This window comes from Chiloscyllium punctatum, chromosome 4, assembly GCF_047496795.1.
Source record: "Chiloscyllium punctatum isolate Juve2018m chromosome 4, sChiPun1.3, whole genome shotgun sequence".
Taxonomy (NCBI): Eukaryota; Metazoa; Chordata; class Chondrichthyes; order Orectolobiformes; family Hemiscylliidae; genus Chiloscyllium; species Chiloscyllium punctatum.
Window position 1 is genome coordinate 44,765,010 of NC_092742.1, and position 25,113 is coordinate 44,790,122.

Genomic DNA, 25,113 nt, shown 5'->3' on the forward strand with positions numbered 1-25,113 from the left:
AAAATTCCTTGGATTATGGCAAGGTCCCAGTGGATTGGAAAATAGCAAGTAAAATACCTTCATTTTTAAACCTCTTAAGTCAATATGGTACTAGACCATTGAATTTTGTTACCTTCATTCTTTATCAGTTTTAAACTGGTTAAACGTTATTCCTAACTGTTTTATTCTAAAACCCATTAAAAAGCTACATATTTCCATTATTAACACATTTGTTATTACGAAGGACAATGTTGCTGTTGTATCCTGGCTGAAAGAAGTTCATTCAGCACTCTGACTTTGGACCTTTCTGATCAGTCTCATTGAATAATTGCACTGTATTTGTGAACTTTTAAGTCAGTGAATACTAAGTTCCCTCTCTCTCTTTTCTTGCAGCATCAACTAGAAACTGTCCAAGTTCATATACAGACAGTTCAGCCACAGGAGGAAAAAGATCGGCCCATGCCACCCCTAGCTGTAGTACAGTCCAAAACTGCAACATCTGGCCAGCCGGTTAACAAAAGGACCACTGTTTCAGGGGGAGTTAATATTTCTGGACCCCAGATCATTAGAATCCAGCCAATTTCAACATCTGGCACACAACAGTATATTTTGCATAGTTCTTCAGAACCTCCCATTCAGCTACTTGTTCAGCGGCAGCCTCCTCCACTTGCACCCGTAAATGCCATTCGTGTGATTCCAGGAGTGAGCATCAGTGGACAGACTAGTATTGCGAATACCAGTGTATCTACCATTACAACAGCTGTAGGAAATTCAGTATGTTCCAGCCATACCAAGAAGCATGAACCTAGTGATAAATCAAAGGAGAAAAAACCTGTGAAGATTAAAACTCGATCTGGTCGAATATCACGACCTCCAAAATACAAAGTAAAGGACTACAAGTTTATAAAAACTGAAGATTTGGCAGAAGGTCATCAGTCAGACTCTGATGATTATTCTGAATACAGTTTTGATGAAGAAGATGTGAAAACAAAAGTGGATGAGCCAAGCCTTTCAATGCCTTGCTCTTTCAAACCCAAAAAGTTCAAATGTGATACTTGTGAAAAGTCCTACATTGGAAGAGGAGGATTAGCCCGGCATTATAGACTCAACCCATTGCATGGACAGCTGGCTCCCGTCTCTGAGGAACAGAGAACTTCTGTGGACAAATCCAATGGTAATGTGATTATTGGGGATAATGAAGATGATAGGAATGGTCAAATGAATCCTGAAGTAGTAGTATCATCCATAGGTACTGACACTGCATCTGTAATGGTGGACAGCACAGCCCCTTCTTCCCAAGAATTCCAGCAGGTGTGTAATGAAGTAATGAATTCATATTTTCTGTTCTCTATTCTGAAAATGATGCACTGGAGCATGATTCCAGGGCTCCTGCCAGTACACTGGATATCTACTGAACTAGATATTCTTTTATGTGACCATTTAGATTGGGTATGAGGTGGAGATATCACAGAGTAACTCAAATAACTCAGCACAGATTTGTGATTAAACTTAGAACCTTCCTGGTCAGTTTGGCTAAGTATGAAAATATTCATGCATTCATTGCTTGAGATATTGAGAGGATCTGTTAATTTTCAAAATTACTGTCACTGACTAGGAGATGAAATATAACAATGGAAGATGCATTAAACATAATGTGTTAACAATTGACTCAATTTATAAAAACAAAAATCATGATTTATTTTATCTTTAAAAATCAATTTGTCATTTATTATTTTGAATTTATTGAGTGCCTTTGAATCCACATTTTGGTGGTCTTAGGTATTTTGTCTTCTATATTGACCTTGAGTGTAAATTGCTTCGAAACTGTCACTCTTTATGGTTCTGCATTGTTTGCTCAGTGTTTCAGTGATATTCTTATGGTTGAGACCTTTTATTGAAGCCTGTCTGGATATTGGCGTTTCATGAAAGTGCTGATGGTAAAAGCAATTAACACTTGAGCAATCATTTTAAACAGATATAGTGGAGGAGATGCAGAAATACTGATCTAGTAATGTAAATCTATGAAAGGACTTTGAAAAATTATATCCTGAAGGTTTTAATTATCACAGGTATTGAGAAGAATCGTTTTCTTTTCATAGAGATGTACAACATGGAGACAGACCCTTCGGTCCAACCCGTCCATGGTGACCAGATATCCCAAGCAAATCTAGTCCCACCTGCCAGCACCCGGCCCATATCCCTCCAAACCCTTCCTATTCATATACCCATCCAAATACCTTTTAAATGTTGTAATTGTACCAGTCTCCCCCACTTCCTCTGGCGGCTCATACCATACCCGTACCACCCTCTGTGTGCCCCTTAGGTCTCTTTTATATCTTTCCCCCCTCGCCCTAAACCTTATGCCCTCTAGTTCTGGACTTCTCGACCCCAGGGAAAAGACTTGACCTATTTACCCTATCCATGCCCCTCATAATTTTGTAAACCTCTATAAGGTCACCCCTCAGCCTTTGATGCTCCAAGGAAAACAGCCCCAGTCTGTTCAGCCTCCCTCTATAGCTCAAATCCTCCAATCCTCCTTGTAAATCTTTTCTGAACCCTTTCAAGTTTCACAACATCTTTCCGATAGGAAGGAGACCAGAATTGCATGCGATATTCCAACAGTGGCCTAACCAATGTCCTGTACAGGCGCAGCATGACCTCCCAACTCCTGTACTTAATACTCTGACCAATAAACAAAAGCATACCAAATGCTGCCTTCACTATCCTATCTACCTGCAATTCCACTTTCAAGGAGCTATGAACCTGCACTCCAAGGTCTCTTTGTTCAGCAACACTCCATAGGACCTTACCATTAAGTGTATCAGTTCTGCTAAGATTTGTTTTCCCAAAATGCAGCACCTTGCATTTATCTGAATTAAACTCCATCTGCCACTTCTCAGCCCATTGGCCCATCTGGCCAAAATCCTGTTGTAATCTGAGGAAACTCTCTTCGCTGTCCACTACACCTCCAATTTTGGTGTCATCTGCAAACTTACTAACTATACCTCTTATGCTCGCATCCAAATCATTTATGTAAATGACAAAAAGTAATTGCAGAAACAGTATGAGACAGTAGATATAAGGAACAGATTTCTTTCTATCATGACTGACTGTGGAGACAACAGAACAATCTGGTGTCAGTTATTCTCAACAGTGGTCCAATGCACAATCTAGAAAAATATGAAGGGAAGAAAAGAGAAATTGCAATTTGAAATTGTTAAAGAAGAATTAAGAGATTTTTAATACATTGACTATATTCTTTTTAGGTTAACGAGTGTTTGTTTTAAAATAACTGCTGTTTGAAACTTGTGCCAAAGGATATTCCAAAGAACATTTGAAATGGGAGAGGAAACACGATGGCTGAGTGAATTGTGTCATCGCAGACTTTATAACCTGCTGGCCTCAGGAACACAGTAATTGTCTGTTCCAGTGGCATTCAACTTTTTCTATTTTCAACCACTTGTATGTAGTTTGATTTCTACTACAGTGTGCGAATTAATTTAAATGTTAAGTATTTCTGTTATTCTGAATTCAGATTTTTGCAGTGGCAGGAATTTTTGCGGGCTTGTACTAAAAAGAAATATAAATACTTAATCAGACTGCATGTAGTAACAGTTTAAATTCTGAAAGCAGCAGACTATGTTGGTGTTTCCAGCTGTGTAAGTCAATGTCAGTATTTGCAGGGTAGTTGCTGACGTGCCAACAGTCATTCTGTTGATCTGTTTCTGCTAACATTAGAACTTTTGAAGCCAATGTATACACTAACCTTCTGACTAAAATGAAGTACCTGTTCAGTCTGGATCAAATTAATTCTGCTTTCAGTACATTTCGTTCTTGTAGCTTATACCAGTTCTTTCAAATGTCCACCCTTTGCCTCTCCATTTGCCAGTTTTTCAGCTGTCATTGCTAAATCATTCGTCACCTTTGCTTCAGCAAAGGGTACCCTCCCTTTCTAGGAAGATTCATGAATATGCTGTCAACTCCAAAAATTCCCATCTTTATAGCAACTGTTTTGTTTTTTGGAATGATGTTTTTGCCCATGTTGTAGTACTGAAACTGCCAGGGCTGCTTAGCTCCTGATATCATTACAATCATGGTTCAAACATGGATAAAGGAGCTGAAATCAGAGCTGAGATGAGAGTGCATTCCTTTGATATGAAGGCAGCATTTGACTAATTATATGGTTAAGTGATTCATTGTGAAATGTCTGGTACCATTCCTGATTCTCCAGATACTGACGCTGTTCATGTCCATTTGCAATGAGACCTGGACAAATGAGAGGCTTAACTGATGAGTGGCAAGCACCATTCACACTACATGTGCCAGGCAAAGATTATCTCCAACAGCAAAAAGTATCCATCCTCCGTTGATATTCAGTAACATTACCATTACTGGTGTCCCTCACTGTCAAAATCCTGGGCTTAAGAATTGACCAAAAACTGACTTGGCAAGCCATATGAATGCTGTGGCTACAAAAACAGACCAATAGCCATAAGTTTTGCATCCAGTTCCTCCCCTCCCATTTTCCCATTGACATCACTAACACGGTGCTGGAGAAGCTGAAAGATCTGAATTGGTTAAGTCACCTGGACAAGACTGACAACAGCACAGAGTTCTGAAGGAGGTAGCTGAGGAGATTGTGGAGGCATCGGTGATGATCTTTCAGGAATCACTGGAGTCAGGGAGGATCCCAGAGGAACTAGAAAATGGCTAATCTAATACTTCTGTTTAAGAAAGGTGGGAGACAGAGACAGGGAGTGATAGGGCCAGTTAGCCTGACCTCTAGTTGGTAAGATTTTAGAGTTCCATTATTAAGGATGATGTGGAGGTGCTAGTGTTGGACTGGGGTGGACAAAGTCAAAAATCACACAAACCAGTTTATAGTCCAACATGTTTATTTGATGTCGAGGTGTGGGTGTTGGACTGGGGTGGATGAAGTTTAAAAATCATGCAACACGAGATTATAGTCCAACAAATGTTTTTGGAAGTACAAGCTTTTGGAGCACTGCTCCTTCGTCAGAATTTAAAGTAAAAGATGTCATAACTGATGCGATGTATTGAGTAAACGTGGATTGCTGTTAGTCCTGCCAGTTCTGCCCATCCCTGAGCCATGTTTCTGTAATTGCTATGATATCCCAGTCCCATGTTCCTAACCATGCCCTGAGTTAATCTGCCATTTAAGTTTAGTTGTCTATAATGTATTTTCTTTCAGCACCTGGTTACTTTACATTTTTCAAACAGTCACGTGCATGTTATTTTTCTTCGCTAGGCCTGTGTTACTTTCTGGCTACTGCACAGCTTAACAGGAGCATTGATTGGCATCTGTGCTTTTAGCTTCATTCCCTGTAGTTCTTACGCTTTGTTCTTTTAATACTCTATGAACTTCTCTTTGATCAAGCTGTTGATTGCCCATCTTTGCTCCTGGTGCTTCTGTGCAGTACCATGAGCTGTTAATTTCTGCAGTCTAAATGTAAGTTGTTGGATGACCTTTTTATTGATGTGAAATGTGACCATGAAAGTTTTCAAGTTTAAAACAGAACTAATATTGTGACTGGTTTACATTTAACACACGAGACTTAATTGCTCATTTGCAAGCTCATTTGCACTACTTGTTTTCTCTTATTTTGTGTCACTTTAGATGATACTTTAATTCTTTCCATGCATATATAAATATGCACTGTGGTTAAGATATTTACAGAGCCCACAATGTAGTTTATGTGCACTTACATTAATTTTAAATGGAAATAAATGAAACTTTTTTTTTTCTTAACCAAAATTCTTCCTTGACCTATAATTTTAATGTATCTTGGCATGTTTCTAAGATTTAATTTAAAGGTTGGTGTTGAGATGTTTAATGAGAAGGATAGAATGCATAATGATATGAGCATTGTGCAGGTTATTCTGATGTGAAGCAAATGCTATTTTTGGGTGTCTTTTGGTTTTTTTTGTGTACTCTGCTTTTGTTTTGGGCTAATGTGACTAGCATAATTTATTCAACTGGTTATTTACTGAATCCATATGTAGTAGTTAGCTCATTTGGCTCAATGACTGGTTTGAGAGGCAGACTGATGCTAGTAACATAGATTCAGTTCCCATACTGGTGTATCATGAAGGACTCTTTCTCAACCTCTCTCCTCGCCTGTGATAAAGACTGGTAGTTTATCTTTACTTATTGGCAAATCATTTCATTATTCAGTTCCCTATGTTTTGTATCCAGTAATACTGCAATATTTTATTTGGAATTGAGTATTAGCCATGTCTGTACAGAAAAATAATTTGATTTTTCGGTAACATGAGGTAAAATGTGCAAGTTTATTTTTCCTATAGACTGAAAAGGTTACATTAGCACGACATTTTCCTGGACGCCGACGGACTGTACGACGTGGTCGACCTCCAAAACATCACAACAACACTTATCATCAAGAGCAAATCCTGAAGAGAAAAGCAAGAATAAAAGAGGTATTTGTTTTTAGTGCACATGGCTTTGGATAAACCTGGTGCAAATTTTTAACTTTCTTTCGAAGCGTTCTAAACTATTTTGTGAATCTTCAATATAATGCAGACCTTCTCTCCAATTTAATGTCGTGATAAATTTTTTGTGAAGTGTATTTATTACTATACTTTCCATTGCATGAAACAGAGTAAATTCTGGTGCTGAAGATTGGGGGGTGAGAAGAGAACAAGCAAAGGAAGAGAAGAATGGAGTAAAGAGAGCTGAGAGAGTAGTAGATAGTGATGGGTGAAATGGAAAATAGGTGGAAGGATGAGGGTGGGTTAGTAAATTTGCTGATGACACAAAGGTTGGAGGTGCAGTTGATAGTGTCGAGGGCTATTGCAGGTTGCAGCACGGCATAGACAGGATGCAGAGCTGGGCTGAGAAATGGCAGATGGAGTTCAACCTGGATAAATGTGAAGTGATGCATTTTGGAAGGTTGAACTTTAATGTTGAATATAGGATTAAAGACAGGATTCTTGGCAGTGTGGAGGAACAGAGGGATCTTGGTGTTCAAGTGCATAGATTCCTCAAACTTGCCATTCAAGTGGACAGGGTTGTTAAGAAAGCATATGGTGTTTTGGCCTTCATTATCAAGAGGATAGAGTTTAAGAGCCACGAGGTAGAGCTGCAGCAAAACAAGTCCCTGGTGAGTTCACACTTGGAATATTGTGTCCAGTTCTGGTCGCCCTATTATAGGAAAGATATAGGCTTTGGAGAGGGTGCAAAGAAGGTTTACCAGGATGCTGCCTGGACTGGTGGGCTTGTCTTACAAAGAGTGGTTGACTAACTCAGACTTTTCTCTCTGGAGAGGAGGAGGAAGAGACGTGACATGATCATGGTATACAAGGTAATGAGAGGCATGGATAGAGTCCATAGCCAGAGACTTTTTCCCAGAACAAGATTAACTGGCACGAGGAGTCATCATTTTAAGATATTGGGGGGAGGTATAGAGGGGACGTCAGAGGTATGTTTTTTTACGCAGAGAGTTGTGAATGCATGGAATGCGTTGCTAGTGGTGGTGAAGGAAGCAACGACATTAGGGACATTTAAGTGACTGCTGGACATGCACATGGACAGCAGTGAATTGAGAGGGTGCATGGGTTAAGTTATTTTAGAGTAGGAATAATCCTTGGCACAACATTGTGGGCTGAAGGGCCTGTTCTGTGCTGTACTTTTCTATGTTCTGTGTTCTATGTTATATGATGCAGAAGAGGGGAGAAACAAAGAGTAGGTAGGAGAAAGGAAAGGATAAGTGTTGAGATTAGGAAAGATAGTGTGAAACCATTTCCCGCAGGTGGTGTAACTGGAAAGAGTAAAATGGAAGAAATGATAGTGATTGCAAGGTGTGGTTTCTTTTTTTTTTGTGGTGGGGCTGGTGTGAAGGAAATGAGAGAGAGTGTTTGTCTTTGCAGGGTTGCAGAGGGAAGCTACTAAACAGAGGATCTGTGCTTTAATTTGGACTCTGGACTCGTGTATTCTCAGTAGGAGAGAGTGTGATAAGTCAGAACGGAGAGCGGATTGGAAAGGAGAGAGAACTTGGAGAGAATATTGAGAGTCAAAAAAATGAAGAGACAAGGGGAGTCTGTCAGCCAAGTGAGAAATCTGAGTTTCGGATTTTCTTCACATAATATGTCCAGCTTAGATGAAAGTTGTGTCAAATTCCTTAAGCGAAGTTTCCTGTTTGCCTGAAAATTGGTGGATGTGCATATAGTTTGACCAATGAAGGAAGTCTTTACAAAACCTCCTTAAAAACGAGAGACAGTGTGAGACCGACATACAGAGATTTAAGAAGGAAATCTCAAAGACACAATTGCAAATACTGGAGCAATAAAGCAAGAGATGCCAAGAGTCTGTTGTTGAAGGAGCACAGAAATCTTGGAGGGTTGTAGAGCTCTACAGATCAGAGTTAAGGAGAAGAAAGTGAGGACTGCAGATGCTGGAGCTCAGAGTTGAGAAGTGTGGCTCTGGAAAAGCACAGCTGGTCAGGCAGCATCCAAAGCGCAGGAGAGTCGACGGTTCGAGCATAAGCCCTTCACCAGGAGTTCCTGGTGAAGAGCTTGTGCTTGAAAGGTCGACTCTCCTGCTCCTTGGATGCTGCCTGACCAGCTGTGCTTTGCTAGAGATAAAGAGGGTTAAACTACGAAGAATTTGGAATAATCGTGTGAATTGTAAAAATGAGATTCCTAGACCAAAAACCAATTTGGGGAGTTAGGGAACAAAGGTGTTGGGTCATTGGAAATTTGAGCAAATTAGCATAGAGAGAACAGATTTCTTTTTGATAACCTCGTGTTTCTGGAGATGGAAGACTGTCAACCAACCAGAAAAGTGTTGAAATAATGGGGTCTAGAGGTGACAAATGTGTTTATAAGGGTACGCATAACCAATAAATTGCATTCCTCCTTGCCAGTGGCAATTTCCTTTTTTCTTTCTCAAGACCACCCTTTTTTCATTCACAGTTGATAATATGATTATGAATATTCAATCTATTTGTTTTGATTTTTAAAACTTAAAAGTATATGAATCAGTGTTGTATAATGTTGCAACTACTGCTTCACCCTTTAATGGCAATGCTATAAAATTATTTTACAAGGTTATATTTGACTATATGTTCGTTCTTGCTTCTGTTGTCTTTTTCCCTTTTAAAATGTTGTCATACATTTTTTAGAGTCCCTCTATTTTCTAATAAATCTTTCCAGTTCTTCTCCAAATGAATTCCAAAGATGAGATTCCTGTCTTCCCTTGGGGTAATCTGTCACTAACATTTGGTTGTATATTGTTTTTACCATGCTTATGATAGGTGCAATACTTTGCAGTGTTTAGGCCCCTTATCACTTGAGATGTGTGGCGTTAATTAGAAGTTTATTACCAGAGTATGATACGATTATAGGAAGTATGTCATTTGCCTGAAAAGCATCTTGTAAGCAAGAATAAGAAGCAGACAGACTTAAGACTTGAGATTAACACCAACATGTTGCTTGCTATCAAGAAATTTGCAAAACATGGCACATAAAGGAAACACAATTTTGATGTTACAGGGTGTTGGGCCTGATGTGGTAAAGATGCAACTTTTAGTGCATATAGATTTATTGGAGGACAGCAAACACCTATTTAATTGAACTTTGTGCATTTAAGTTTGAGACTGTCTTTGCTGCTGTAAGATTTTATGGAGCTAGCTGCCTACATCACAAAAATCCTGTTTAAACAATTTTAGTCTGTAATAGCACATAGCATCTCATTTAATTGATCACTGATATCATAGCATGACAAATTATGTTTATAAAAGACATTTCACAGAGTGTATGACACTGAAACAGGCCACTCTTCTAACCAGTCCATACCAGATGTTTACACTTTATTTGGGTTTCTTTCTATTCTTGTTTACCTAGCTTCCTGTATAATGCATCTACTAACAATGTTAAATATCTGACAACACCAGGTTATAGTCCAACAGGTTTTTTTGGATCTATTTAAACATGTTGGACTATAACCTGTTGTGTGATTGTAAACTTTGTCCACCCCAGTCCAACACTGGCACTTCCATATCATGTCTACTAATAACGTCAACTGCTCCCTTTAAAGGAGTATTCTACATTCTTCCCATAGTCCTGCACTCGCTAATCTCAAGGATTATTGAGGATTTGATTGAATTTGCCTTCACACTTTCAAGCAGTGCATTCCAAATGCAAACCACTAGTTGCATATAAATGTGTTTGCTTTACCATTATTTCTTATGTTTATAGCCTCACAATTTTGAATACCTCGATCAAATCTCCTCTTAATCTTCTCTTCTCCAACATAACAGCCCTAATTTATCCAATGTACTCAGCACTGAAGCTTCTCATCCCTCGAACCATTCTTCTTTTTTCTGAACCATCTCTAATGTTTTTATGTATTTCCTAAAATGTGATCACCAGAACAGGACACAATACTTTATTTAAGGCTGAACCAATGTTTTATACAAGTGTGGCATGTTGTTTTATGGTATTATAATGTTATTATAATTTGGGATTAGGATTGTGTTTTTGAACACATTTAAAATGTGTTTTCATTTCTGTGAAGAGTGACTTTTATGAGAGGTCAAAAGGTTATTTGGAATAGTGAACCAGAGACCATTCCCCAGGAAGGAGGAAAGATTCTGAGGGATAAACCAAGGAAGTTAAGGGGAGTTTTAAGTTTATGGAAAAAGCAAGTAAGTAGGCAAAAGTTAAAGACTGAAATAAATTCCAATTCTAGGAAAGGAGGACTAAAAGATAATAGAAAATAAACAATGAGGGCAAACCAGCAGGAAATATAAAAACTGAAAAGAGCTTCTTTAAACATATAAAAAGAAAGAAAGACGTTAATGTGAACATAGGCCCCATAGAAAATGAATGTGAGGAGATATTTTGGGCAACGAAAAATGTGGCAGAGGTATTAAACAGATATTTTGCATTACTCTTTAAGATGGAAGATATTTCAAACGTCCCATTAACATAAAAGAATATGGGGGAGGAATTAAGTACCATCACCATTCTAGATAAGTACTATTAGACAAATGAGTTGGGCTAAAGGTAGATCAATCCCCTGACCCTGATGTCTTGCATGGGCGAGTGTCAGACCAACAGATATAGTCTCAGAACTCAGAGTACCAATGTAAGACTGAAGTGAGGAAGAATGTCCTCTGAAGATTGTGAATTTTTTGAACTTCTTGCCACAGCTCTCTGTGGGTGCAAAGCCCTTGTGTATATTTAAGGCTGCGATAGGTAGGTTTCTTGATCAGTAGGGGGAATCGAGGGTTACCGGGAAAAGGCAGGAAAGTGGACAAGATGATTATCTGATTAGTCATGATTCTGTTGAATGGTGGAGCAGACTTGAGGAACCAAACAGCCTACTTCATTTCCTATTTCTTATGGTCTTTCACTTGCCCATCCTTCCAATGATCTATGTCCTCTTAAAGTTTATTATTATCCTTACAATTCATAATATTTCCAGATTTGTGTCATGCATAAATGTTTAAATTGTCCTGTATATCCATGATTAAGTTACTAATACATATTAAAGAAAACTGTTATCCTAACAAGGAATCTGGAGATTCTTCTAAATTTTTTACTTGCTCTTAAAAAAAAACAGTTCAGCTCCAGTCAGTTTCCTGGAACTAACCAAATTCAAATCCATACGATGTTTTCTTCTTGAGTTCTTTGCTAGCAATTCTGTGATGTTGCATTTCATCAATAAGTTGTTTATTCTTATTGAAGTACCCTATTACCTGACTCCAAACCCAACTTTTGTTTTAAAGTAGTCTTTTCATTCTGGTGCTACGGAGCTGACCTACTGAGATTTCAACATGTAGTTTTTTTGTTCTGAAGCTTTCTTCAACTTTTAATGCCAGAATGTTTTGTGGATCAAGAAAGTTTAATACTTGGTGCAGTAAGGTCATTACAGATCTGATAAAAGGTCCTTGACCTGAAATATTAACTCTGTTTTTGTCTTTATAGATGCTTCTGAGTTTAGTGAGCATTTTCTGTTTTCTTTCTAATTATGAAAGTTCAACCCGCAGCAGGATTTTAAAACTCATTTTGGAGCTGTGGGCTAGTCCATTTTCAGAGGGCAACCAGATTGCATATAGACAAACCAGAGAAGATAGCTGACTTCCTTCCCTAAAGGACATTAGTGAATTAGATGGGTTGTTACGACAATGGTTAATATTTTAATTCCATACTTTTAAAAGTTATTGAATTCAAATTTTGCTACCTGCCATGGTGGGATTCAATCACATGATCCCAGAACATTAGGCACTGTGGATTACTAGTCTAGTTACTTTGCCAGTATGCAACAGCTACTTTAAGTGACCGTAGGACATTAATTTTTTGATTCAACAATGCTTTCATAAATGTAGAATACTAAGTTATTCTGGCAGCTCAATAATTAAAGTTATGTTTTAACTAGCTGCTCAAACAGTGTGATGACGAGGAATTGATGGAATTGGCTCTTCCTAGGCTTACAAAAGTCATTACTCTCTGGGAATTTCTGTTAATGAAGGTAAGCCACATTATTCTTGAAGTTTAATACTGGGTAACACTATGTGTTACATAACTATGCAGTGAAAATTCAAGTCTAGTGCTGAATATTTCATCCACAAAAACACAATGATAAGAATATACTCTTTGTTATTAGATCCAAAATAAACTTTGTTGAGTTTCTCATAAGACTTCACTGTTGTAATCTGCCATTCCAAGAAATGCACAGGTTGATTTTCTAATATAACTGTTATAAAACATTTTGTACACTTTTCTAACGACTTATTATTCATTCAAAGTTCTTACAGCTATTGTAGTTTTAATGTGGAGAACTATAGCTGTGAAAAATCTGACAATTTAAAAAAAAATCTATTCTCAAAACTATTTTCTTCCCATGTGCTATTTTATGTTGAAGTACATAATGGTTTCACTGTAAGCCAAATAATCGGATATATTTTGGAAAATTATTAGCCCAAATTTTATGGTTGTAAAGTGTGACTGTTTTTTGCTGGCCTTCAAGAAGGTTACTGATGACGTGTTCATGATCTCTGTAGCTTTCTGCTTTATTGGTAGCAGTTTGAATCTGGTGCCAGGTCAAGGAGATATCTTTGTTGTAGCAACAGTGATGTCATGAAGTAAGTAATCGACCAATCACATTCAAATAATGAGATGACAAACAAGAAATTTAGAAGTACTTAAAAATCATGAACTTCTAAATATTCAGATATTGAAATATGTAATTGGCAGATTAAATTGATCTTTAAATAAAGATAAACTTTGATAATAAGTTATACTTATTAAAAGAAGTTTGGCATTCCCAAAATGTGTAAATGGTTTTCAGGGCCAGTGAAGGTGTTTACCTGTAATAAAGAAGCTAGCATGCCATTAAGATCCTAGTTGCACTTTATTCAACTAGATTAATCTTTCTGAAATATTTACATAGTGTGATTAATATTTGGGGCGGGGGGAGGGGGGGTGGGGGGAATAGAAATACTGACCCTGGCTTTGGGTTTCCACATCATCTTGTTTGAGAACTGTCACTTCTTATTGAATAATGAACACTAACGGTTCTGCTTTAATTTATGACCACACAATCTGTGCCCATTCTGTAATTCATTATTTTATTCATCCAACCTTATTAATACCATAACATGGGAAGCTAATAAATACCTTGTGCTCTTTTTTTTTAGAAATAATAATGTAGTTTCCAGTTGTTGAATCTGTTTATTAAACTTGAATGTTTAAAAATGTTCCTGTTTGCTTAAAGATGCATTCCTTCCTGGGTTCCCTTAGAAATAAACAAATAGTTGCTTGGTAATGTTTGCTTGCGTATTGAGAAGTTTGGTAAATTTGTGATTCTGATGGGTGCAAAATGAAAAGCTTCAACAGCATGTCTCTTTTCTCACAAGTAGACAAATGCTGCTTGTTATTGCAGACATACCAGGCTCTGGAGGTTCCTAAAACAGATCTTTTTATTTAAAAGTTTCAAGAGTGCATGTGTACACTCAATTCACAAAGTTATTCATAAATCCACTATTTTGCAAGTCTTTCTGCCCCTATTGCAAACTGGAAATAAAGGTGACTGAGACAGAATTCTTGATAAGAATTGTTATCATACATCAATGGTGATGGTTTTGTGAAAGGACTGCCATACTGTGATGCAGTACTCAATGATCGACCTAGTAATTAAGGTGAGGAGGTTTGAGTTTTCTTCTTAACTACTTCCTGTCCTCCCTTCAAAAAAAAAATCTGAAAAGAACGGGATTGTGGTGCAGTCACCAGTATAGAACCTTCCTTTCAATTAAAATGTGAACATTTGTTTTACCTTGGCTTTGGATGCGAAGAGTCCATAGCTTGTTACCAATCCATTTTGGTTAATTTTTGAATTATTCATCTACAAGGAAGAAAATTTATCTCATCCTTTTGGTAGCTTTGAGTGCAAAACACACAGTTGCATTGTTCTGTGGTGCTTCGTCTATCGTCATACTGCCACCTTTCAACGTAGAATTCCTTTTGAGCAGGAATACATGAAAATTGTGACAAGTTTGTATTCACAGATTTTAATGGCTTCTGAATGATACACTTAAATCTTCTCAAGCCTTTGGATAGGTGGAGTCAAAACAAATGCTAGGAATACAGAAGATCTGCAATCCCCTTTAAAAGGAAAAGGCAAATTAAAAGGCAAAATGGAAACTCGTTTGCACCAAACGGTTAAAACCAAAACATTCATTGTTCTTTTCCCATTCCATATAGAAATTGATCTGTATTTAGAGTCATAAAGATGTACAGCATGGAAACGGACCCTTCAGTCCAACTTGTCAATGCCACCCAAATATCCTAACCTAATCTAGTCCCACTTTCCAGCACTTGGAACATATCCCTCTAAACCCTTCCTGTTCATGTGCCCTCTTATACAGTTCCTATGATTTGAATTTCCTTTTTGATAAGGGTCATATACATGAACACAGCTTGCATTTGTAGTTTTGCATTTTGTTATTGCCACAGTAACAGCAGCTGATTGATATGCTTAACAATCTTTGTACCTAGGAGCTCATTATGAAAGAATGCTCTTTTAAGGTTTTTGCATATCTCCCAAGCTTTTGTATTGGAAATTAAAATACTGTGGATTCAGGGAAAAAAAGTGCTATGGATCAACTTTGGCCTGATGAGAAACTTGTGCATGTAATAAACTTCTCAATTGAGTAATCATTTTGAAATGCTATTATTCTGTCTGTTAATAACAATTACTTTTTTGTTGTGTAGTGTTATAAAAACTGTACAAGTGAATTTTTGGATATTCGGGTCATATAAATGAAAGTTTTGCTCTGCAGTGTAATTGATTTTCATGTTTAGTGCTGAATTCCTAGGTGGAAAAAGGACGGCCTGCCAGACCACAATTTTCAGATGTGTATAGAGAATTTGAGATGCTACATAAACATGTGAAGAAAATGGCTGATGAGCACTTAAGCAATTCCAATAGGATGATAAATCCTCAACAGCCCTTGCAGATCTCTTGTACACAGGTGAATGCTTTTTACTTTTTGTTTATAGGCCATCAAACATGAAAATTACAGATTTGTTTTTAAAGTTCCCTTACACCAATTATTCTGTTGTGTCTTTTCTGCATGAAGTATTTAAGGCCAACATATATACAAAGGAATAAGTAAATTCCTCAATTCATTGGTCACTACTGGTACCTGCCTTGTTGCTGGGTGACAGTTTTAACTTTGCTTGGTATTACTGCTGATCCATGTTTACATGCACTTATGTTAATGGAGCCTGCCTTGTGCTGTTTTTGATCATTTGAAAATGAAGGCAGTAAGCCTTAGGGGAATTTGCACTAAGACAAAGTGTTCTATTTTGTGCACTTGAGCATCAAAATAAAACAGTTTAAATGAGAATAAAGCATCTCTATGAATGGTCTGACAAGGAGCCTTTGTCTCTTTCAAAGTAATTTTACTCATTCTAAAGCCGTCTTTTGGACAAAACACAAATTAATTCCTTTGGCAAACATATAATTTTGATCGTTGCTCAAAGTTGGAGAGCTGTCCAACCTGACCTATGAGGTGAAGAAAGCACGAGCCTCCGAAACCTTGTGTTTTCAAATAAACCTGTTGGACTATAACCTGGTGTCATGGGATTTTTGAACCTGGAGGAGAAAGTGAGGACTGCAGATGCTGAAGATCAGAGCTGAAAATGTGTTGCTGGGAAAAGTGCAGCAGGTCAGGCAGCATCCAAGGAACAGAAGAATCGACGTTTCGGGCATAAGCCCTTCTTCAGGATTTTTGAACCTGACCTAGCTCAGGTTACTCACCTCCACCTTGGCTGGCTTCCCCATCTGCTCCAAGGTGGAGGTGGAGTTTGGGAAGTCCTCTGATTCCTTTTCAGTGTGGCTGAGGGAAGTAGCTGGGAGCTGGCAGTCCCAGTGACTCAGCCATAGAAATAGGCACATTGGGCTGAAGCTGAGATCCCACGCAGGCTATGATGGAGCTGGAAAATAGCAGTACAGTTAATGCTGGCCTGGTTTTGCAGAAGATTTCAAACCCCAGTGTTAAAGAAAATGTAGTACATAGAGCAACCGCTTTCCAGATACTTTAAAACATGCTTTTGATGTCTGTATATCATTCCTTCCAATGACTTTAGAGATTACAGTTTTAAAATATGAGGGCAGCAATTATTGTGAAGTAAGCAAATTCTAAACAGCTGAAATGCCATTCAACATTTTGTTTTTTCACGTTAGTACAGGAAATTTCTACAGCCTGTAACTAAGGATTAAGTGACTGAGCAGTTTAAAAGAGTACAGTGACTGAACATCCTGAAAGAAAGTTAGCTAAGCGAAGAGGAAATGTAAATGATAGATCATGGCTAACAAGCATCAGTGTTTTTTTTTAAGTGATTAAAGTAATAGCCAGAGGAATGTCTGTGAATGTTGACTAAATGGCTTTCCAAAAGACATCTGATAAAGTCTCTGCTAAGAGACGGTTAGCTATAGTTGAAGCTTATGGAATTCAAGGTACATTTATCGACTCAGTTAGGAAATTGGCTCTGTCAAGAGACAGAGTAGGAATAATTGGCAGGTTCTCTTAAATGGCAGAATGCATGGGAGTAGTTCCACAAGAGTATCTATTCAGGCCTTCATATCTACTATTTGGCTATTATACTATCATGTCTATCAAAAGAAGAAAACCCTAAAAGACCCCATATTACTTTTTTTACTTGTGTTATGACATGACAGCATTTAATAAGAGCTGGTGAGATTTATGAAGTAGCCCTCAGAAATCAAAGAAAAAACTAACACATGAGAAACTCTCTAGTGGAGCCCATGGGGTGAGGAGAAATATTTTGAGCTCTGGTGCCAAGAAGTCAGTGATTGAGTGGAGGTGGTCACTTCAGCACCAAGGCTCCCTTGACATCATCTTTCGAGCCTGTGATCTCCACAAGCTAGTATGATAAGGGCTGCAGATGCATGTCACTGTCTTCAAATTTCCCTACAAGCCATAAACAATCCTGACTTGGAACCCTATCACTGTTCTTTCACTGTCATAGAATCTCTGCAGTGTGGAGGCAGGTCATTTGGCCCCTTTGAGTCCACATCGACCCTCTGAAAAGCATTCCACACAGACCCACCTTATCCCTATAACCCTTCATTTCCCATGGCCAGTCCACCTAATCTGCATATGTTTGGACTGTTGGAGGAAACCCAGGGAGCCAAAGGGACAATGTGTAAACACCAGACAGAAAGTAGCCTGTGGCTGAAATTGAACCTGGATTCCTGATGCTGTGAGACAGCAGTACTAGTCATTGAGCCAATATGCTACCCCTGTCACTGGGTCAGAATCCTGAATAACACAGTTGATGTACTTGCACTACATGACTGTATTGGTTCAAAAGGGTGGCTCACCACTACCTTTAAGGGAAGTTAGGTATTGCCAACAAATGCTCATTCACCCAGCAATGCCTACATTCTGTGAAACAATAAAATAAGGAACAAAAAATCTTTGTTCTCTGTCAAAGGCATTAGTCAAAGTGCTTCACAGAAGGTTATAGAACAAAATTGGATCCCTTGTCACAGCAGGCATTAGTAGGGCAAATAGCAAGATTTATGTCATAGAGGTAGTTATGAAGAAGCATTTTAAAAAAAGAAAAATGGGTTGAAAGTCTCAAGATTATGGAGGGAATTCATAGCTTAAGGCCTGGGTAGCTGAAGGCATTGATGGGGCAATTAAAAATGTTGTTCTTCCTTTTTGAGCATTTTCAATATTAGTATTCAGGTCTGACCTTCCTTTACCATTCTGCTGAAAAGATATTGAACTTTAAGTTAGTTTCTCTCTCCACAGATATTGTCAGACTTGCTAAGTATTTCCAGCATTTTCTGCCTTTTATTTCAACGGAAATGTGGACCATGAGCTGATGTTACTAGGGCTGCAGTTTAGTGGGATTAAGGTCATGAATTCAGGACTTGGATCTCATGGACCAAATGGATGCAGAGGTGGTGCAAGGGGAAATGCAAATTCAGGGATTGGATGGTTTTGTGGAAGAGAGGGCATCAGCAGATAGTTAATTAGGTGTTGTTTGTGGTAAAGGTGGAAGAGACAGGAGAAGATTTTTAGGTAGAAGTTTGCGGCAGAGCATAAAAGCTGGGAATTATCTTTGACTTGAATCATTATTCACTCTAATAGATGAGAACACGACTTGTTAAGTGTTTATGTGTGGTCCAGCTGGATCTGATGATGACTAAACCAGTTGTTTGCTACATCTCTTCAATCTGCATGTATTGGAATAAGGGAGCCAAGTTGTTGGCTATGCTGGGGTAGTGGTCACTTAACTGGATGGCTGGTTTGTTATGCAGAGTGATGCTAACAGTATCCATTCCTGCACCAGCTGAAGTAACCACAAAGGACTTTCTTTCCCCTCCTCTGTGGTGTGGTGACTCCTCAGGTTAAACCACCACCAGTTGCCTCTCTCTAATGAGCGTTCTGTCCTGTGGTCTGTTAGGACGATAGCAACCTTACATTATTTTAATGTTCAGTTAATAGACATTAATGCTTTTAGGAGGTGAGAGTGCTGTTGAGAAAATCAATAGCTGTAGAAAAATTGTGGTGACTGAATGCTAAAGATAAGACAGTTGGGGTTTTGAAAGTACACGTGTAAGTATACTGGGGCATATTTTTACCAGAGGTGGAAACAGAAGGTGGTAGAATTCAGGTGTGGAAAGAGGGGGAATCATACTAGAAAGTGATCCAAAGTGGTCTTATGCATTGTTGAAATGATGGGAGCAATAAAATCAAAGGAATGGCCATGAATAGAAGTTGAAATATTTATATGGAGAGATGAAATTTCGGGATACGAAAAAGGGTAGTGTAAGAGAGCACGAGTTGAGATGAGGTTGAACAATCAGGCTGCGAAGTTATTCAACAAAGAGACTAAAGGGGGGGATAAAAAGGAATGAAGGTACCTCTTTGAGAATACGTTTATGCTTGCTAGGAGGGCAATAGAGAAAAAAAATGTTTATCAGAAAAATTCCTTGGTAGAATCGTGGCTTATTTTAGTGCTGAATTATCCTATTTGGCCCAGCAACTCCATGTTGGTAATTTTGTCCACATAAGTTGTCTAATTGAATCACACTCCCCTGCTTTTATTCACATGATTCCTTTCCACACCCATAACCAATCATTTCATTATTTTCTTTTATGTTCCTATTACATAGCATAAAGCTTTTCATGTAAATAATCTTCACTTTCACTTCTATGTCCTGAATGAACACTCTTTCCTCCTCAGTGTCCTTTTATCCATCTAAATTCTCATCTGTTGTAGATACCTGTCCTGGTCTTTCAAAATAAATGTAGACCTTACTTGTATTTCTTCAACATTAGTTTCTTAATCACTGTTGATGGTGGTAATTAAAGATATAACAAGGATATGTAAGCAAAATATTGTGGATGCTGGGAATTTGAAAATAAAGCAGGTGTTGGAAACAGTCGACATCTGTGCAGAGCAAGTTCTAACATTTGGAGTCAGTAGCTGTTTTCTTTTTGCCCAAGACCTCCCAGACTTGGAGTATTTCCAACATTTTCTGTTTTGTTCACAGATCTCTGACAGATACCAGTTTGTGTGAGCAATTTAGATCTCATTGATTACCTCACCATCAAGATTAAAATATATTGTCCAAGATAGGCAAAATGTAACCATTTCCTCTCTCCAACTTAAACCATCATGACAATAACTTCTTTAAATAAGCTTTCATTACGTTGTTAGTCTCTTTTAGTGTTGGCATTCTAGATGTTTTGAGTTCCAGTAACAGGTTTCCACATGCAAAACATGGCGAGAGACATTCTATGTGATTTTAATACTTTCTGTTTAAAAACCTTTCTGTCCACCACAGTATTCAATGTAAATAAAACCACTTTTTACTTCAACATATTAGAGTTCACAAGTAGTGTTTTAAATAATTAGAACATTAAGTTTGTTTTAGGAACTGAACAAAATTAAAGCTTACTGATGTCTCTTTCCTATAAATGTTCCAGGTTGCTGAGTCATTAGGAATAACTGAATATACAAACAAAGAAAACCAGCAAGATGCAAGTGTGTCCCTAACCTACAGATTAGTCACAGTAGATGACCAGAATCATCTCAATTCATCTGGAGAAAAACATAGTATGGAGGTATTTGAAAATTAAACATTTAATGCCGTGCAGTGTATGTATGTTGACTTTAATTGTTTTGTTGCTTACTCTTCTCAAAAAATATTAATATCTATTTAAATATACTGAGATTTGAGATGGAAAAACAGAATTCATGTTCAGTATAACTGCACTTGAAAGGTCCAGTAAGTAGAATATTCCAAACAAATTGTAAGGGATTTATAATCCCCTCTTTAAATTCAGTATGTTTTCTTTGCTTTTTTTTAAAATCAGGTATTGCCAAGTGCACCACCCAGATTATTTTGTTCAACCAGTAAATGCATTGATTGTAATTTTCCAAAAATCATTGCATTTTGGAGAAGTAACAAATAGTTGGAAAACTGCTAATGTCACGTCTCTATTCAAAAAGGAAAGAGGAAAAAAGTGGGTAGCTGTAGGTCAGTTAACTGATCATCTATTGTTGGAAAAGTATTGGAATCAATTATGAAGAAAATTGTAGCAGAACATTTGAAAAATCATAATCTAATCGAGCAGAGTCAACATGGCTTCATGAAAGGGGAATTATGTCTGTCCAATTTATTGGAGGTTTTTGTGGAAGTCTGAAGAGTGGATAGAGAGGAAGTGGTAGATATTTTTTATTTGGACTTCCAGAAGGCATTCGATAAGGTACCTCATAATTTCTTATACGAAAAGAACATACGATGTTGGAGGGAATATATTGGCATGGATAAAAAAAATTGGCTCATCTGAGGAAACAGTGAGTGGGGATAAGTGGTTCTTTTTCAGGTTGGTGACATATGATCTGTGGGGTTCCACAAGAATCCATTCTGAGACTATAACTGTTTACAATATGTATCAATGACTTAGAGGGAGCAAGTGAATAGCCAAATTTGCAGATGACACCATAGATGGAAAGGCAGTTTGTGAGAGGGATACAAACAGATTACAAAGAGATATTGATAAGTTAAGTGGGCAAGAAGTTGGCAAATTGAGTGTAATGTGCAAAAAATGCAAAGTTCATTTTGGAAAGGAAAACTATTATTTAAATGGAGAGAAATTACAGAAAGCTGCAACTTAGAGCGACTTGAGGTTGTTTATGTATGAAACAGAGAAAGATAAGACACAGGTACAATAGGTAATCTGGAAGGGTATTAACTGCTCACAATGTGGTCTTGTCTACCTTGGGAAGACAAAACGCTGAGTAGGTAACTATTTTGAAGAAAGCCTTTGTCCTGTCAGCAAAAATGACCCCAGGCTTCCTTGGCCAACACTTTTTTGTCACTGGCTTACTGCAGTGCTCCAGCAAAGTTCAATGTAAGCTGGAAGAACAGCATTTCATTTTCCACTTGGGAATCCTGTAGCCTTCAGGACTCAATATAGAGTTCAATAATTTTAGGGCAAGAGCACCTTCTCCCATGTCTTTACCCTAACCCCCACAAACAAGGCCTCATGATAAATAACCCATTATCACCTACTAATTATCCCTGTTAGCAGCTCTGAAGTTTCCGAGGGTGACTTTCACCCATTCCTTTTTTGTGTTCTCTCTGGGTACCCTCTGTCGCACTCTGTCACATCACTGAGGGTGGAGGTGTTCATACGAACATAACTAGGAGCAAGCACAGGACATTTCATCCATGGATCTTGATCTATCATTCAATAATATCATGGCCTCAACTTCACTTTCCTGCCTTGCCCTTATTATCCTTTGTTTCGTTGTTAATCAAAAATCATCTCTAGATCAGCCTTTAATATATTAAATGAATCAGCTTCCCCTGCGCCATTGGCTAGAGAATTCTAAACATTAGTGAGCAAACTTCCTCCAGCCTCCTTATCAAAGGAAATTTCCTTAGTGTCCCTTATTTCTAGATTCCTCCATAGGGAAAACCTTTTTGACAGCAATTACCTTGTCAAGCTCTCTTAGAATATTCGTGCATCAATAAAATCACATGCCATTTGTCTAAACTCCAGTGAGTTCAGATCCAAACTGCACAACTTTGTAAGATAACCTGGTTATTTTGAGGAGTTTCCCTGCTGAATTTGAAGTTTGTGGCAGAGGCATTGTTGATGGAATTTCTTTATCTCTTGTTTCTGTCACTAATAGATAATGCAACACTTGAGTACAAGAGTGTAGGGACAACTGGTTTATGTTAAAACTGTGCTTCTCTTTGTTGTCAAATGGTTGCTAAATGAGTAAGCCATCTCTGAATTGCCTCCAATGCAAGTTTGTCTCTGCTTAAATAAGGAAAGCTAAGCTTTAGGTGTGATCAATGCCCTGTGCAATGATAGCAATTCCTTATGTTTATGGTGTACTCTTTTGTTGTTAAAGTTTACCTTTATAATTTCTTATTGAACCTGCATGCTTATTTTTGTGATCTATCTATGAGGACACCCAAATTGCTCTGTCTGCTAGCATGCTGCAGTTTCTCTCCAATTAAATAGTAATCTGCTTTTCTATTCTACCCCCTCATCAGCTGAACCTCAGATTAACATGTACTCTGACACAGATTTCTTGCATGGACTACCTTGGAACTGAACAGGCTGATTCTCAACCTCCAAAACTTTGGGCATACGGGGCAGGGCATCCTATGAGTAGTGGGTCATGAAGTGCAGGATTTACTTCCTTTCTTTGCTTCTCTGCTTCATTTAAGATGATGTAATTCAGTGTGATGCAGCTTGATAGGCAAGTCACCATTTTGGACAATTGGTAGTGACCTTCTCTCGGTGATTAATTTCAATGCTGCCACACTTCAAGGAAAGTTTGGGAGTGCCATTTGGATCATTTTCTTTGTCCTCTGAAACATTGGACAAATGAGAGTTGACAAAACTAGACCTATCTTATTAGTTCATCAAAATTGATTTTGCAGGTCTTTTGTAAATTGCATATTTTGAACATTTTCTTTATGCTGGCTTTAAAAAGGACACTAGCATTCCCCCTGAATCTGAAAAAGGCTGAAGAATGTGGCAGACACATTGCTGAGGGAATTGCTGACCTATTACGGTCACTGCGGGACAGGAATTTGATGACCGATGTTGACATAATCCAAATGGCCTCTTTCTATGTTGCAGATATGAGTCTATGAAATAGTGAGGGCATATTAAAAAGGCTCTACATTCAACTTCTTGTAGATTGGTAGAATCAAATTGGAGGAAGTAGCTACAATGAAGAATTCATTTGTGAGGTTTCGATACAGTTTCCTAGAATAGTTGTGGCTCAAACTGGTGAACTGGCTGTTTTGGATCTCGTAATGTGTAATGAGGCACATTTGATAAATGATTTCAGAGTGAAAGGTCCCCCATGAAACCGATCATGACATGGTAGAATTTAGCATTACATTTGAGAATGGAAGAATTCGTTGGAAATGGGTGTGCTCAATTTAAACGTGTTATAAAGTAATGAGGGCAGAGTTGATTGGAGCAGACTGGGAAGTGATTTTAATAGGAAAGATGGTTGAGGAGCAATGGCAGTCATTTAATAAAATGGTTTATGACTCACAGCAAGATGTATCCCAATAAGGAGGAAATCCCCTAGGAAGGGGATTAACCAAGGAATTTAAGGATAACATCAAATAAGAAAAAAATGCAATGTAACAAAGGTCAGTAGTTAGCCAAAAGATTGGATAAGTTTTATAAGTCAATAAAAGATGACCACGAAAAGAAAAGATGAAAATAACCAGAGGGATGTGATGTCTGAGTGATATTATTGCTATGCTATTAATCTAGAGAAGCAGGTAATGTTCTAGGGACTCCGGTTCGAATCATGTCATGCCATGCCAGATGGTGGAATTGTAATTTGATATATGAAAAGAAAACTGTAATTAAGAGTTGAATGATGACCTTTGTCAACTGTCAGAAAAAAATCCCATCTGGCCCTTTTAGGGAAGTTCTTACCTGGTCTACATGTGACTCCAGACCCACAGCAATATGGTTGACAATAAACAGCCCTCGAGGCAATAAATGCTGACCCAGCCAGTGATGCCACATCCTGTGAAAGAATGAAAAGAAAACTATGAATGCAAACTAGCAAGTAACATAAACATTGACAGCAACAACTTCTTTAATTAGTTAGAAAGGAAGAAAGAAGCCATAGTGGTTAATAGACACAGTAGAAAACAAGGCTGGGGAAATAGAGTTGAATACATACAGTCTTATCCATCTTCATGATGAGACTGCTTTTTCATCCACTACATTCAGCGTTCACTGCCTTCACTGATGCACAGTGGCAAAACTGCATATGTTCTATAAGATCTAATGCAGCAACTCACCAAGGCTGCTTTGACAGCAGCTTTTATACCCATGACTACAACCAGCTAAAAGAACAAAATGCTTGTGAATACCATAATCTGCAAGTTCCTCTCCAAGCCACTCTCTATTATGACTTGGCAATTATTGCCTTTTCTTCACTGTCACTGGGTCAAAAACACTACGAAAATTGCAGCACGTGACTGTTACTTTCAGGACAATTTGTGATGGACAATAAGTGCTGGTCAGGGCAGCAATGATC

At 38.0% G+C, this 25,113-nt stretch overlaps 1 protein-coding gene across 1 annotated transcript in view; it reads left to right on the forward strand.

The window, feature by feature from the left end:
- Positions 1-25,113, forward strand: part of znf839 (zinc finger protein 839) — a 43,591-nt gene that overhangs the window by 9,156 nt on the left and 9,322 nt on the right. Inside the window, exons 2-6 of the mRNA XM_072568536.1 lie at positions 373-1,290; positions 6,307-6,438; positions 12,401-12,493; positions 15,339-15,494; positions 20,496-20,633. Coding sequence (XP_072424637.1) covers positions 373-1,290; positions 6,307-6,438; positions 12,401-12,493; positions 15,339-15,494; positions 20,496-20,633 — 1,437 coding nt within the window. The remainder of the gene's footprint in view (positions 1-372; positions 1,291-6,306; positions 6,439-12,400; positions 12,494-15,338; positions 15,495-20,495; positions 20,634-25,113) is intronic.